The following is a 15,617-nucleotide window of genomic DNA, read 5'->3' as shown; positions in this document are numbered from 1 at the left end:
TGCTCTGGCCTTGGGGTAAAGCAAACTGACAGGTGTGCTCTGAGGTAAGACTCTTTATTGTATACATGGGGGGTAGTAGCCCCCACTTCTGAGGTAGGGAAGCAAGGTTGCAGCAGAAGGTAGTCCTCTCCAGTGTCACTCTAAGAATGAAGTATGGGTGACCACTCAGCAGCGGATTAGCCCCCTACCAAGCTGCTGACTGAGAGACCCCATGCCCCAATTCCCTCCATCCCAGAGAAGAGCCCTGCAGTGAGTGTCCCTCCCCACTTCAGAGAGGGGCGCTTTCCGCCTCTTGAAAGCAGGGGTTGACAGTGGTCGTGATGGCGCTCTTGTAGAGAGGATTGTTGTCCTGGGGAAAGAAGTTGGAAATGATGAGGAAAAGTCCCAGGACTCCGCTTTTATCTAGTCCTAAGAGGCCAGCCTAGAACTTGAGCAGGAGGACCCCAAGAGCTGATGGGAATTAGCAGAGGAACCAGAGTAAGCCCACAGAGGAGGGCTAGGCCAGGGGGGGGCGGCTAAGTAGACCGAGTCAGGGTGGAGGGTGAGACGGTGAAGCAGAAAGCAAAGCCCCCCTAACCAGGGGAAGCAAGGAAAACCTCACCCAGTGGGGTAGGCGGCAGCCTCACCTGCTTCCACTTGAGCTGCTGCTGCTCCTTTTCAAAACGACTGTATTCTCGGCGGTCGTAGATTTCCACCGAGAGCCGATAAGCCAGGACCAACCCCAGTCCCACTGCCACGATGCCCCCCACACAGCCCAGCACGATGATTTGGGTGTGGTCTGCCCCCTCTATGGGAAAGAAACAAGAGACTTCTGGGGGCCGGGGCCTAGGAATTGATCACCAGTTACCCACAGTGTGTCCAGCCTCATCCAGCCTCCCCAGGCCTGCCTGTTACTGAAAACAAAGGGAACCTCCATAGGGTCCAAGGTTATCCCAGTGCTCAGGGCCTTAGCCTTGTCTGTTTGGTCCAGCACCTGCACTTTTTCCTGGATTCATTAGCTCTGCTTCAACCCCCAGCCTGATTTCCCATTGTCTTTACCTCCAGAGTTCTGAGGCCCTACCCATTAAACTTCCAGGGCCCCATCTGGCACGTCCACAGCATCCCTGCCCACTTACTTTCCGGGGGTCTCACTGTCAGCATGACCCTGCCTCTGGCTTCATCCTCTGCCAGGAAGAAGAAGAGCTGGTTGTCGTGGGTCCTCTCTTTGCACCAGCCATCATCCAGAATAGGGGCCAAAGCCAGAGTCACGTTGGCATGGGCACACGCCAGGCTGCAATTCATGGCCAGAGGACCAGTCCCAAAGGCGCCACACTCTGCGCAGTCCCTGTCCAGCGGGTGCCAGTAAGTTACCAGCTGGACAGATGTCACCCAAACCACATGCAGAAAGAGCAGGTGGGTGGGAGGGGCTCAACGAGCCCTGTGCCCCTGTTCCCAAGGCGGAAGGCCTGAGGGCTCACCTGTGTCTCTCGCATGGCGTCTTGCAGTCTGAGCACTGATCACATAGGGCACCGTAATAGCCGTCCAAGCACTGGCAGCGGTTGCAGGTGCAGTATCCACGCCCATTGCACAGCCCTCCCTCAGGACTGACACAGTTGTCTGTGTCCCCGCTGCATTCGCATGCTCTGCCCGTGCGATTGGCATGACAGTGACACACTCCACATTGGCAGCGGCCAAAGCCTGAGGCAGAGCCACACGCAGGGTGACAACCATCCTCCCCACAGGCATTGGATATCCCATGCCACCACAGGCTGCCTAGAGCTGACCTGTTCCTGTGCATCCACTTCCCTCTCAAGTGTGCCGGATACCCTCCAACCCCTACACCAGAATCTTTGATTCCTCCCCTTAGTGCAGGGAAGTTCCCAGAGCCTAAACACCCTTGGGGAAGCCACTGTGACCCCGTCCTCCCCAAAGTCTCCAGGTACCTCCACAGAGGATTCCCTCATGTCGCTCACAGCTGGCATCATCACATTCACACAGACGTCCAGAGCTCTGTCCGCTGCAGGTGCAGCGTCCACACTGGCACCGTCCCCTCCCACTGCACAGGGGCCCTGTGCCATTGGGGGCTCGACACCCAGATTCCAGATCCAGGGAGGACAGCTCAGCCTCAGAGCACTCACAGAGCCGACCCAGGTGGCCAGGGACACAGCTGGGAGGGGAAGGCAGGGGAGGGAAAGGGGAGTCATTGATTTTGACCATGCCTTGACCTGCCTTTCCCAGAATCTTCTAAACCCAAGATCTCAAGATAGTTGGAGAGCCACCAGCGGCTGACAGGAGGCCAGAATATAATGGAGCACCAAGGTGTATAGAGGGGGTGGGGGGGAGTTCTGGTGGAGGGGAGGGTTTGGCATTTCTGAGAAGCTTCAGGAGGTGAAAATCAGGGTGGAGTCTTGGGATGTCTACGAACAAGACGTCTAGAGATGCCAGTGGGAGGAGGGAAGGCAAGGGAGGAGGAATACAGGGGAGCCATATAGATGAAGGGAAGCAGGAGGCCCTCACCTGCACACCCCGCATTGTAGGTGCCCCTGGCCGTCACTGCAGTGAGGAGCCTGGAGCTGGGTGTCACTGCAGTTACAGTCACACAGTGTGTGCAACTCCACAGTCAGCTCCTCTGAGAAGCCACGGGCTCGGAACCTCAGCAGATGGGGCTCTGGGAGGCAGTGGGTAGCTTGGAGAGTAACCAGAAAATTCACCTGAGGACGGGGCAGGTGGAAATCAAACTAAGATCGTGTGCACTCCTGTATGTGCACGGACACACACCAAACACACTGGTCATCCAGAACCCTACTTCCTAGTAAACGAAGGGATAGGGTCGTGCTAACACCCATCTCCTAGAAACACTCTTGAGGAGGCTGCTCGTTAAAGCTCCTCAGAAAGGATGGGTGGAAGGCTACCCCATGCTTTTTGCTTTGCTTCCTGGGCCTGTCCTCCATCTCTCCCTGCCTGCTCAATTTCCCACTCCCACCCCCACGCCCGCCCTTCTCACTGTCTGGTTGATTCGGACGTGGTTGCACTGGCCCCTGTCACCAGCCTCATCCTGTCTCTTCTCAGGACCCCCACACTGAGAATCGTAAGAGATGCGGACCCCCGGAGGGAGTAGAGAGCGTTCATGTTCAAGGGTCACAGTGGATGATAGGCTCTGTGGAAAGGGAGAAAGAGAGAGTAACCATGTGAAGGCAGGACTCCAACTCCACCTCATGCCCTCTCCAGCTGTTCCAAATCCTGCCAGAAGCCTGCCATCAGCCCACCTGGGGACTCCTTCCATTCTGCCCAGTCAGGAGGAGTTTCTGCAGGAAGGACCTGTGATAACCTTGAGTGAGAACACAGAATCCAGAGGCTTCTAAAACAGCATTTCAGTGCAGCTGCAGCAAAGGCCTGCCGGGGGTCAGGGGCTGGCCAGCACTGTGAACGTGCAGTGGCTATGTTTTTCAAACCCCAGATCAGGACACATAACCGGTGTGCATACAAGGTCTAAAGGGCAGATGCTTTCAATTGAGTTTGTCCTGGGAAATTTGATATTGTCTCAAATTTTCTGGCCATGGGTTTAGAACATGGTCCCTGTTATCAAGAAGGCTACAGTCTAGTTGCAGGGATAAGACCTAAATGCAAGAAACACAAATTTTTATGGTTCCTTCTACCTGTAAAATTCTATGGTTCCTGTGAAGAATATCTCTGAATTATTTATAAGCTTAGTGAAGGCAGTCTCCAGATGTCACATTCTTTATGTACAGACTGACTGGGGGACAAGTGCCAGCCGTTCCATCTGTTATCTCTGTGACCTTGGGCAAGTCACTTAGCCTCCCTGTGTCTGTATCCCCATCGATAAAATTGGAACACTAGTTTCCAAGCAGGGGTTTTAGTGGGATAAGTGAGACAGCAAACTGTGTGTGTACTCAGGACAGTGCTTGGCATGAAATAAAAGCTCAATCAATGTTAATTCCCTTCCTTGCCCAGAGCAGGGCTCCATGCTCTGCACAAATCAGGCACTTAAGATTTGTGAATGCAAGACTGACTGAGTGAATGAGCTGTTAATGACAGCCACATGCAAACTGTAGGTAGGAGCTGTGGAGTGTTACACAAAAAGTGATCGTCCCCTTTTAGTTCTGCCACCCCACCTGAGGGTCCCTTTCCACCTTTCCCCAGCGCCCACCCTCCCCCTCCCCCCACGCTGGCCCCTCACGTTATAAGCATCCATGATGAGCTGGACCACATTGCTGGAGTCCTCACTCAGCTCCCCCACTGCGGACTTGGGAATCAGCTTACTCAGCTCCTGCGACGTGAGGAGTTGAGGGAAATGGTGGGTCACAGCTCTAGGGAAATAAGCTTCTGGGGGTCTGGAAGGAGGGCATATGGGGGAAGGAGAACAGGCCTGTGAGGGAAGTGAGAAAGGCTGGGAGAGGGAGGGTTTGGCATTCAGACAACTCTCACCTGGTAGACAGGCAGTGTGGCACCAGTGACAGCAAAGATGGGCTGGATGTTTGCCGCAGAGAGGGCCTGGGCTACCTGACCCACGGAGGGGTAGTCCTGGAGCAGGGGGTCAGGACAAGGTGAGCGCCCCAAGTCCCCCTCACAACACGCAAGGTGCCCTCAACCCAGGAAATCCAGGGTTCCACCAGCTAGAAGAGCCCTGGAGGCTTGGCAAGAAGGAGGGAAGGGCCAGGGAGTGGAGTGACTTGGGTTTGTCTGAGCAGTGGGGGGACATGGAGAGGAGGAACTTCTGGGGAAGATGGCAGGGTGGTCATCACCCGTAAGGACAGTGAGGCTGGAGGGTGGGTCCCTGGGAGGAGAGGAGGTGTGGCTCTGATGGAGCGGGGCAGGTGAGGGTGGCGACTCACAAACTCTGGGCTGCGACTGTAGAGGCCATTGCTGTCCAAGTGGCAGTGCCCGTCGCTGGGCATGAAAATGCCACCCAACTTGCCATCCCCAGCTGTGTGGAATGTGTCATCTGAAGTGAACACCAGTAGCCGGGACACATTTCTCCAGCCAATCTGCTCCTGGGGTGGGATGGTGGGTAGGCTGTGCACTTGGGCATGGATGGCCCTTGAGCCACCCCCGCCTGCTCTAGGAGCAAGGATTTGGCCAGCCTTGTTGTGGTCAGTTTGTCCAGCCCCTTGTCTCCAGCTCCCTGCTTCTCCCCAGCCCCTCAAACAGGGTTGCTGCTAGTGGAGGCCTTCTTGTGAATTAGAAAAACACGCCTCGGGACTTCCCTGGCGGTCCAGTGGTTAAGACTTCGCCTTCCAATGCAGGGGGGTGCAGGTTCCATCCCTGGTTGGGGAGCTAAGATCCCACATGCCTCGCGGCCAAAAAAACCGAAACATAAAACAGAAGCAATATTGTAACAAATTCAATAAAGACTTTAAAAATGGTCCACATCAAAAAAAAAAAAAAAGAAAACACACCTCTTCCTCAAGACATTTTACTCCAATCCACCAGCAAATTGTCAAAATAGATATGCAAACTACAGGGACTATAATACAAAGACCACCCCCTAGAACTGTGAACTGCATGACCATAGGTGGCCATCTTGGGCCCCAAGCAGCCCTTCAGGCTCAGGGCCCCTCCCCACCCCCTCACCTGGCAGAGGGCAGCCTGCAGAATGGCATCAAAGCCACCTTCAGGCGAGTCCAGGTTGCCTGACACGCTCTGGCGTCCCACCTCCCGTTCGAAGGCCTTAGCATCCCCGGTGAGGGATAGCACATGGTGAAAGCTGAAGGGCGGCTGGCAGCGCTCCAGCCGGGTGGGGCAGGGGTGGCGAAGCTTGGAGGGCACTGTGCTCACGAAGGGCAGCACCATTTTGTCCACGAAGGAACCAAAGCCTGGGAGGAGGAGTCATGAAGGCAGTGCCAGAAGTCACTGGACAGCAGCAGGGTGCAGGGCGGGGTGGGGCACTGCTGAGGACTCAGGAGGGGAGTCCCTGGGAAGCGGTGGGGGGGGGACAGTCATAGCGGAGGTGATGGGAGAGGGTGCTCCTAGAGGGCGGGGACCCAGGACCCAGCAGGGGCAAAGGGGTGAGAGCACAGGTTCAGGGAAGTGGAGGATGGAGATGAGGAGGAGGAGGGCACAGCGGTGGGCAGGCAGGGGGTTGGTTAAAGCTGGGGAAGAATGCACGGGTGTGCGGTGTAGCAGCAGCATAAGATGAAGGAGGGGATCTTGAACGGGAGGGATGAGTGCAGAATGTACAGCAGGGATAATGGCATTTAGACCTTGTCCAGGAGACACGGGGCCTGAGAAGTGGCATCAGGGCAGTGTCCAGGTGGGTGCATCTAGGGCACTGTCTGACCCTGGGAGCTGTCTGAACACAGTCTCTCCAAACTCAAGGCCTCAGTTACCCTTCCAGTAAAATGAGGCGTCCTACTGGACAGTCTCTTAAACCCCCTCTAGCTCTGACCTAGAAGATAGATGTCTTTGGGGAGAGATGTCAGGAACCCGTGGCCTGGCCAGGTCCGTTAAACACGGGGAGAGGGCACAGTGAATATTCTGCCCCTTCATTTCTACGCCCCACATAACCGGCTGGCAAAAAATACTCAGGGCAGCTACTCACCTGAGTCTCCCTGCTCTTCCCTTGAGAGCATACTTTCACTTAAGTAAACCCTCGCTTTACTTTCTTGAAAAAAACAGAAAGAAACGGGAGAGGGCAGGTGGGGCCCTTGTGTGTCCTAGACATTGGCAGAAGCTAGGTTGGCGGTTGGTTAGAGGCAGAGGGCCAGCAGGTGCGGAGCAGGGCTCTGCTGGGCTCACCAATGCGCACGGAGTGGGTGACTTCCTGCAACCTCACCAGCAGCGCGTGCCCAAGCTGGCGCACGCGCTCCAGGTCGTCCTTCATGGAGTAGCTCAGGTCCATAAGGTAGTACAGGTCCACAGGGTATCCCTCGGCTCGAAGGAAGCGGACCCGGAGCTGCTGGGGCTCTCCTGGGGGTGGAGGTAGTGGGGAGGTTGGTGGGGCGCGGTGGAATCCCAGCCCAGCCCGGGGCCCGGCGGCCCACCACCCCCTAACTCACCCGGCCGCAGCGTGACCCGGACCCGCTGCGGTGCCAGCTGGGTGGCCCCCTCGCCGCGGGTGCCCTGGCTGAGCGGCTCGTCCTGCAGCACCTCCTGCCGGCCGCGGGGCTCCTCCAGCTCCCCCGGGGGGCAGCCCCGGGCCAGCAGCTCCTCTCGCAGGGCGCAGCGGCGCACCTCCGCCTCCCCGGACGCCGTAAAGTTCTGCGCCGCAAGGGGAGGCGCGTCGGGACCCTAGTCCCCTGGACCCCTCAGCCCTGCTCCCAGAACCACCCTGGCATCCCGGCCACTTCCAAGCCCTCCCCTGTCAGGCAACTCCCTGGGCCCCCCTGATTCCCTCCCCTCCCTTCCACAGCTACCCTTGAACGCCGTCCTTTCTTCCTTGTCAGAGCCCACTTCCTACAGCACCCCCCCCTTCTACCCTTATCTGGATGCCCCCTTTCCCCAGACACCCTACCTCTCCACTCCCCCAGTGCCACAGACTTCCTGTTGAGATCTCAGGGACCTCACTGCCATTAAAAAAGGAGGAGCCTGACCTCCTAGTCCAACCTCCCCTGAATGCTCAGGCCAAAATGGGAAGGGGGTCAGACTAAGACCCACAGTCCCTGGGAAGGGGAAGGATAGGGACAGGAGAGAACCCCCCGCTCCCCCTCAATGTGTCTGGTACCCCTGGCACTGGCTGGGAAGCCACAGGGGAAGGAAATGGTTAGAGTGGCTTCTCAGCTGACCCGGGTGCCAGCCTCTGGTCGGGGGATTGGAGGAGACAGACATACCCAGCTGTCCCAAGAGTCCCTGTCTGGCACCTCTGGCCTCTGCCTCCCACTGACTCTGAGTCTTCCCCCTCCCGGCCTCCCAGATTCACTATGTGCATTTCCCCTGGACCCACTCAGTTTTGTGGCTCTGCCTCCTAGTGAGTGTGCCCTCATTTCTTATCTCATCTAACTCTCCATCTTCCTGTGAGAGAGACAGTTCTGCCTGCCCTCCAGTTCAGGCGCCCCTCATGCTCTGCTACACCATGAGCCCTGTCTCTTTAAGGCATAAACAAAAGAACAGCCTGGGACCTCCCTGGTGGTCAAGACTCCCTGCTTCCAATGGAGGTGGGTGGCGCTGGTTTGATCCCTGGTCGGGGAGCTAAGATCCCACATGCCATGCCACATGGCATGGCCAAAAATTAATTAATTAATTAAAATTTCCCAAAAAATTAAAAAAAAACAAAGAACAGTCTTGTTTGACCAGCCAGGGAGACACCCTCTCCCCAGCATCCTTCTTGTCACTTAGGTAGCTCAAGCCTTTCCCCCAAAGCCCACAGGCTTCCAGCTCCTTCCTTTCTACCCTCCCAGTCACAGGCTGCTACATACCTAGGAACATGCCCCACCCCCAACACAGATCCAGAGACCCAATCACATACTTTCTGCAGTGGACTGACCCCCAACATGATGATATTTGGAGATGGGGCCTTTGAGAAGAAATTAGGGTTAGATGAGGTCATGAGGGTAGAACCCTTATGATGGGATTAGGTCCCTATAAGAAGAGACACCAGAGAGCTTGTCCGCAGCCCATCTGCAAGCCAGGAAGAGAGTTCTCACCAGGAACTGAATCAGCTACCACCTTGATCTTGGATTTCACATCCTCCAGAACTGTGAGAAATAAATTCCTGTTGCTTAAGCCCCCTAGTCTATGGTATTTTGCTATGACATCCCAAGCTGACAAATACACTTTCTCACATGTACACCTACACCCACAAAAGATCCCTCTCCCTATACACAAGCATGTGTTCCAGCAGGAACATGCTTCCTCCAAATTTATGGTCACAAGTCTTCTCCACATATACACAAATACACAGATACAGACATAAACATACATGCGCAGGAAACTTGAGTGCATGTATATGCACACACACATACACACACATACAATCAGACAGGAGTCCTATGTGCACAAACTCAGTCACACACAGAACTACAGTGTGCACCCAGAAAGTCACATACGTGCCCACACAATCACACTCGTATATCCAGGCTGTACACACACATACACTTGGTTCAAAGGCCACAGACCCATCTTTACCAGTTGCTTGCACCATGCACAGCTTGGGTGTGAGAGGATGCACTTTTGACAGGAGGGAGCTGGCTGGCAGGACCCTGGTAGGGACAGCCCAGGATCCCGCCATTCTGTGGTCTCCTGTGGGGATGAGATCTTGGTGTCCAGTTCACTTTCACCTCTGCTCAGGGCCAGCAGGAAAACAAGGACCATTGACAAAGCCACCATGGTCTGTAATAGGACATAAAGGGGGACATGTGGGTCCTCAGCGAGGGCCCCCAAGCTCTCAGCCCTCTAAACTTAGCCTGTGGTTGTCCCTCTCAAAACTCTACCCCAACTCTTTATCTCTCCCCATAGTTTCACTTCCCCCGGTGGATTCAGCAGTTTCTTCAAAATGGCAGGAAGGGGCAGATCCCAGGCTAGGGTAGGAGCCTTGGAAAAGACCCAGCCCTCCTGCGTGCAGACTTCATGAGGCCAGAGTGGGCAAAATAGCCTAACTAAGAGTCTGGAGAGTGGACCTGGAGGCACTAAGGTCTGCACACAGGTCTATTCACCAAGATTCCAAGCCATAGTGGAAAGAGAACCAAACAGGAAACGGACCAGGTCTGGTCCTGCCTCAGTCACTCACTGGCTGGTGTCAAGTCAGATTTTCTCTCTGAGCCTTAGTTTCCACAACCGTAAAGTAAGGGAGCTGAAAAAATAATCTGACAGCCCTTCTAGCTTTCATAACCTTGGATTCTAAAGGAAGAGGGTCAGGGGCTCTAAATAAGGGGAAAAAGTCAGGGATTAGGAATGAGAGGAAATAAAGCTGGAGCAGATGAGGGAGTATGTGAAAGAGGCAGGGAAAGTCAGCTGTAATTGACTGACATGGTAGCAAGAGGAATAAAGATTAGACCATAAGAAGAACTGTCTAAAGGTCTGGGATAATGGAGGAAGGAAGGCCAGGTTTGGTAAAAATTTCTCTTTCCTGTACATTGCACAAAGGGGATCTAGATTAAAATTTTGAATAGGCAATTTATTACCATGCTTCAAAAATCAAAAAGTTAAATCCCAATGGCCGTTTTTATAGAAATGGAAAAGCTGATCCTAAAATTCACATGGAATTGCATGAATAGCCAAAATAATCTTGAAAAAGAAGAACAAAGTTGGACTCACACTTCTCACTTTCAAAACTTACTACAGAGCCGCAGTAATCAATACAGTGTGGTATTGGCATAAGGATAGGCAAATAGATCAATGGAACAGAATTGAGAGTTCAGAAATAAATCCATCCCTTATGGTCAGTTGATTTTCAACGAAGATGCCAAACCATTCAATACAGAAAGAATAGTCTTCAACAAATGGTATTGGGATGACTGGATATCCACATGTAAAAGAATGAAGTTGGACTCCTACCTCACAACATATACAAAAATTAACTGAAAATGGACCAAAGACCTAAGTATAAGTTCTTAAAACTATGAAACTCTTAGAAGAAAATACAGGGATAAATCATCATGATTTTGGACTTGACAATGGATTCTTAGCTATGACATCAAAAGCACAAGCAACGAAGGAAAAAATAGATAAATTGGACTTCATCAAAATTTAAAACTTTTATGCATTAAAGAACACTATCAAGAGAGTGATAAGACAGGCCACAGGATGGGAGAAAATATTTGCAAATCACGTATCTGTTAAGTATCCAGAATATATTAAAGAACTCTAACAACAACAAAGAGAAAAACAACCCAGTTTTAAAATGTGCAAAGGACTTTGACGTTTCTTTAAAGAAGATAGACAAGTGACTAACAACAGATAAAAAGATGCTCAACACGATTAGTCATCAGAGGAATGCAAATCAAAACCACAAGATACCACTTCACACCCACTAGAATGGCTGTAATCAAAAAAAAAAAAATAGAAAATAAGTGTTGATGAGGACGTGGAGAAAATGGAGCCTTCATACATTGCTGGTGGGAATGTAAAACTGTACAACAACTGTGGAAGACAGTTTGGTGATTCTTTAAGAAGTTAAAACACAGAATCACCCTAGCACTTGACAATTCCACCCCTAAGGATATCCCTAAAAGAATTGAAAATGGGTGTTTAAACAAACACAAACTTGTGCAATACTGTTCATCGCAGTACCATGCACAGTAGCTAAAAGGTAGAAACAACCCAAATGCCCATCACCTGATGAATGGATGAATAAAATCTGGTATATCCATACAATGAAATATTATTTGGCCATAAAAAGGAATGAAGTACTGATACATGCTACAACGTTGATGAACCTTGAAAACATTATGTTAAATGAACAAAGCCAGTCATGAACAACCACATATTGTACAACTCCATTGATATGAAATAGCCCACCTAGACAACTCCATAGAAACAGAAAGTAGCTTAGTGGTTGCCAGGGGTTGGGGAGGATGGGGAGTGACTGCTTAATGGGCAGTTTCCTTTTGGAGTGAAGAAAAAGTTCTGGAACTAGATAGCGGTTATGGTTGCACAACACTGTGAATGTACTTAATGCCCCTGAACTGTACACTTAAAATGGTTAAAATTATAAATTTGACGTGTATTTTACCACAATTTAAAAAACCAAAAAGTTAAGATGATATAAATCTCCCACTCCTATCCCCCATCCATCCCAGTTTCCACACTTAACTTCAAATAAATAACCATCATTTATTATTATCTTTTGTTGCCTATAATCTTTCTAGAGACTTTTAGTGTATATACAAACTAACATGAACACATATATACTCTTCAAATGATAGAATCAAACAATAGAATTCAACAAATGCTAGAATACTTTACACCCAGTTTTGCATCTTACTTGGTCAGACTAGTTTTCTTGGAGTTCCTGCCACCCAAGAAAATAAAGAACTCCCTTGTTCATTTTTACAGCTATATAGATTTCCACTGCATGGATATGCCATGTTGTATTTAGTCTCTTGTAATGGGAATTTATGTTGTTTCTAATTGTTCACTATTATAAACAACGCTGCAGTGAAAATTCATGGATTTATCATTTCACATGTGTGCATGTTGTAGGATAAACCCCTGGAAGAGGATTTGTAGGGTTAATAAATAGGTATCATTTGTAATACTGGTGAGTAGTGCCAACATAACTGACATGACCTCCTGAAGGGCTGCGCCAGTTCACGTCCCCATCAGCAGTGTATCTGAACTAACTCCTTGTCGGGAAGCATCTGCATCCTTCTCAGCCTGGGCCGAGACTCAGTACCAGATGATCTGCACGGGGTGTGGCGAAGGGGTGTGGTGCCAAGTCGCTGACCGCCCCTGTCCTGCTTCCCACCACCTGTAACCTCAGGCGTAGTAGATATATATTTAACAGAGCCTCCACCCTCCTGTGAGAGGCTAGCCCAGGGCTCAGCCTCAGCGTAACCTCAGCCTCTTTGTCTCGGCACGCCTGTGGTCAGCGAGGCTGGGGATGCTGCAGCACGGAGCCCAGTTTTGACTCATCTCTCACAGGTGGGGCTCCGGGCCACACTGTCCCCCAGGATAGGACAGTCCCAGAGGGCTCAAAGGAGTCACTCATCTCCCCTAAAGGGGGCCCTTGGACTCCCCTCCCCAACCCCCCTTCTCCCCTCCTCAGGATACATGACCTGCCACCTGCTTCTCTTAATCTGTCTCTCCCTTTCTCTGTCTCCCCTTCCTAGTCAGAAATCTGATTCCATCTCGCAGCTAATTTTCTCTTCTCCACTTCTTCACAGTTCTTTGTTTTACTTCCTTTCCCACTCTGATCCTAACCGTAGAATGGCAAAATCTTCTATTTCAACCCCCTCTTTTTGCAGATGGAAACCTGAATCCCAGAGTGGTGAGTGACTTGCCCAAGGTCCCCCAGCGAACTACAGCAGAGCAGGGACTGACACAGGCCAGGCCTCTCGCTTTGTTTGCTGCTTTCCTCCCCTCCAACCTGGGCACCATCTTCATGGAAAGTTGTGCCTTCTCCCCACCAGCCCCAATGGGCTCTATCTGATCCCCTTTCTCTTTCCTTCTGGCCTTCCTCTATCTTCGCTTCTCTCCCTCTGGGGTTGTCCATTTTCCTGGACTTAATTCTGACTCCAGTATGTACCCCACTGCCCTCTGAGCAGCTGAGAAAGAGAGCATCTCCCCAACCCATCCAGATCTCCCAAGTCAGGAGGAACCCTCTGCTGCCCACTCAGAGTCACAAGGAGGGGACAGAACTGAGCCGCTGAGCCACAGTCTTCCAGGAGTGTGGGATCTGTGGCCAAGGTACCAACCGGGAGGAGGCCTGAGCCGAGCACAAGGCATCAGGCAGCAGGGATGGCAGCTGGGGAGTAATATTGGGAGAACCTTACCTCGTCATAATCCGTAACACATAGCCGGCAAGCAAATGATAGCACTCATGCATCCCCTACCTCCTTTTTCTCTCTCCAGTCCCACTCTTGGGAAACCAACACAAGAGGGATGGGTGGGGGGAGGGAGGGCTTGTGAGACTGGAGGAGGGAACAGGAGAGCTTGGGAATGCAGAGAGGTCTTCAGAGCCTTTCTCAAGACTCAGCTGAACCCTGGGTGTCTTCAGGTCAGAGCCCTCTTCCCAGGAGGTTAGGACCAGGTGGGGCCTGGGCGGGTAGGAGAGGAGGCAGGAGGGCTGCTGCCCTGGTACTCACAGGTGCGTGCGGAGCAGCCCTTCCTCCCTCCGGTGGTAGCAGCAGCCTTTGTGTACTGATCTGGGAGGCTGCAGAGGAGGAAGTGACACGCCCCAGGGTGGGGGAGACTTGGGGCTGGTGGGGGTGACTGACCTAGGAGAAGGTGGAGCAGATAAGGGTGAAATTGGGCCAAGGGAGTTGATGATACAGGGATCTGGAAGAAGGAAGCAAGGAAGCTCATCAGTTGAGCACCTGTTATTGTACTGGGTGTATCATAATGTTACAATTCATTCTCACAGCAGCAACCTCATGACATAGGTGTTAACCTCCCTCCAGCCCCCTAATTTTACAGATGTAGAGGCTTAGAAGTACAAAGTATTTTGCCTGAGGTCACATAGTTAGCAACTAGATGGTCTGGATTTAAATCCAGGTCTGCCTGCCTCCCAAATTGATGTTCTATTTCCTCATATAGGAACATGACAGGAAGGAAGAAATATGGAGGCAGTAAGTACTGTCGGAGGGGGAAATGAGTGACTGTTGTTCATTCTGAAAACCTGGTGCCCACTGTCTTACAGTGTGTGCTTAACTACACGGGCTCTGGAGCCAAACTGCCCAAGTTCAAATCCTAGCTCTATCACTTACTAGTAGTGGGACCCTAGGTAAATTACTTACCCTTCCTGTGGCTGTTTTCTCATCTGTCAAGTGGAACTCATAGCATTATTGTGAGAATTAAATGAGATTATTCGTATCAATTGCTTAGAGGACAACATGGCACTTACTAAGGGCTCGATAAGAGAGAGAATCGGTGGATGAGAAGTAATGGAGGTGGGAGGCTTTGAAAAATTCAAGGACCAGACAGCTGGGAAGTTGGAGAGACAGGCACAGGGTCAGGCTCAGAGAATGAAGTTGGGGGGCCAAGGAGCCAAACGGTGCTGGGGCCCGGGACGTGGGTGGAGGAGGCGAACCGCGCAAAGCTGAGCACAGGCATGGCAGCTGGAGCCAGGCAAGGACGAGGCTGCAGGGAAAAGAGGCTGAGGCCCACACTTGACCACAGGGAGTTTTGAGAAGGAACTGGACGTGACGTCTGTTCACAGGTCTGTCTCCTCCACCGGCAAGGGACTGACTGAAGCCGCGGGGTCCGTCTCCTAGCAGGTGTTCAGTGAACATCAGATGGGTCGTAGGAGGAGCAACTGGAGAGAAGGGCATCCTCCTCTGGGTGGGCTTCAGCCACTGGCTCTCAGACCTCTTGCCCTTCCCCCACAACCAGGGTTGCCATGGCAATGACCCCTCCTTCCCCACAGGCCCTGTGGTTTCCTCTAGAGTTTCTTTCACTTTCTTCTTCTGCTTTCCCCCCTCTCCTCTCCTCCGCCACTCCCACATCCTCAACCTCTCTCTCCCACATGCACAGGTCATTGGTGAAGACAGCCAGGCGCAGGTAGGCAAGGCACTGTCCCAGGGAAGAAGGTGGGTGGGGGTGGGTGTTCATGGGGAGTCACAGGGGGCAGTGGCAGAGGCCAAAGTCAATGGGGCTGAGGTTGGGGTGTTGCAGAGGTTAAGGCATGCAGGGGCAGGGAGAGGTATTAGGACAGAAGGTAACAGTGGGGTCGTGGAGGGCAAGCAGGGTCACAGGGAGATGGGTGGGGGCAGAAGGAGTGACTCAGAAGGTGATAGTGGGGTCGCAGGGTAGGCGGCTTATGGGGTGAGGGGCTGGCATAAAGCAGAAACACTGTAACTTAGATGTACACCGTGGTTCTTTTCTTCTGGGGCCAGGGACCCTCATGAGAACCAATTGAAACTGCATCGACCTCCTCCCCAGAGAAGGGCAGATGTGCATGTATACAGAACTGGGGGTGGGGATAGCCTAAAGACCTCTGAGGCCCAGGACCTTACTAGAGGTTCACAGAGTCCAACCAAAGCTCCAATACCTGGTGACCATGGAGGCCCAGACACTCAGGACAG

General features: G+C 52.2%; 1 protein-coding gene across 2 annotated transcripts; it reads right to left on the bottom strand.

Moving 5' to 3' along the window:
• Positions 1–38: 38 nt before the first annotated feature.
• ITGB7 (integrin subunit beta 7) lies at positions 39–13,673 on the bottom strand. Of its 2 annotated transcripts, XM_082422289.1 has the most exons (14): positions 9,061–9,264; positions 6,996–7,197; positions 6,736–6,906; positions 5,572–5,813; positions 4,833–4,991; positions 4,426–4,521; positions 4,178–4,267; positions 2,984–3,136; positions 2,497–2,690; positions 1,923–2,146; positions 1,458–1,677; positions 1,116–1,324; positions 627–787; positions 39–349 (listed from the first exon to the last, which is right to left on the bottom strand). In XM_082422289.1, the coding sequence occupies exons 1-14, from the start codon at positions 9,259–9,261 to the stop codon at positions 269–271; spliced, it is 2,403 nt and encodes an 800-aa protein (XP_082278415.1). In that variant the 5' UTR covers positions 9,262–9,264; the 3' UTR covers positions 39–268. The 2 variants fall into 2 exon arrangements, with proteins under 2 accessions (XP_082278415.1, XP_082278416.1); XM_082422290.1 differs by lacking the exon at positions 4,426–4,521 and having other exon boundaries at positions 9,061–13,673.
• Between the last annotated feature and the right edge of the window lie 1,944 nt (positions 13,674–15,617).

This window comes from Balaenoptera physalus, assembly GCF_965194825.1.
Source record: "Balaenoptera physalus genome assembly, chromosome: 13".
NCBI classification, from domain to species: Eukaryota; Metazoa; Chordata; class Mammalia; order Artiodactyla; family Balaenopteridae; genus Balaenoptera; species Balaenoptera physalus.
The sequence above is the reverse complement of the archived record's forward strand: the minus strand, read 5'-3'. Positions and strand labels throughout refer to the sequence as shown.

What these genes read in the sequence shown, in the direction of transcription:
- ITGB7 (XM_082422289.1), bottom strand. Translation starts at nt 9,261, where the DNA reads ATGGTGGCTTTGTCAATGGTCCTTGTTTTCCTGCTGGCCCTGAGCAGA. An exon ending in CCGGGTCACGCTGCGGCCGG is followed by an intron (nt 6,907 to 6,995) that starts GTGAGTTAGGGG and finishes CTCCACCCCCAG; the next exon opens with GAGAGCCCCAGCAGCTCCGG. An exon ending in ACAGTCGCAGCCCAGAGTTT is followed by an intron (nt 4,522 to 4,832) that starts GTGAGTCGCCAC and finishes CCCCTGCTCCAG; the next exon opens with GACTACCCCTCCGTGGGTCA.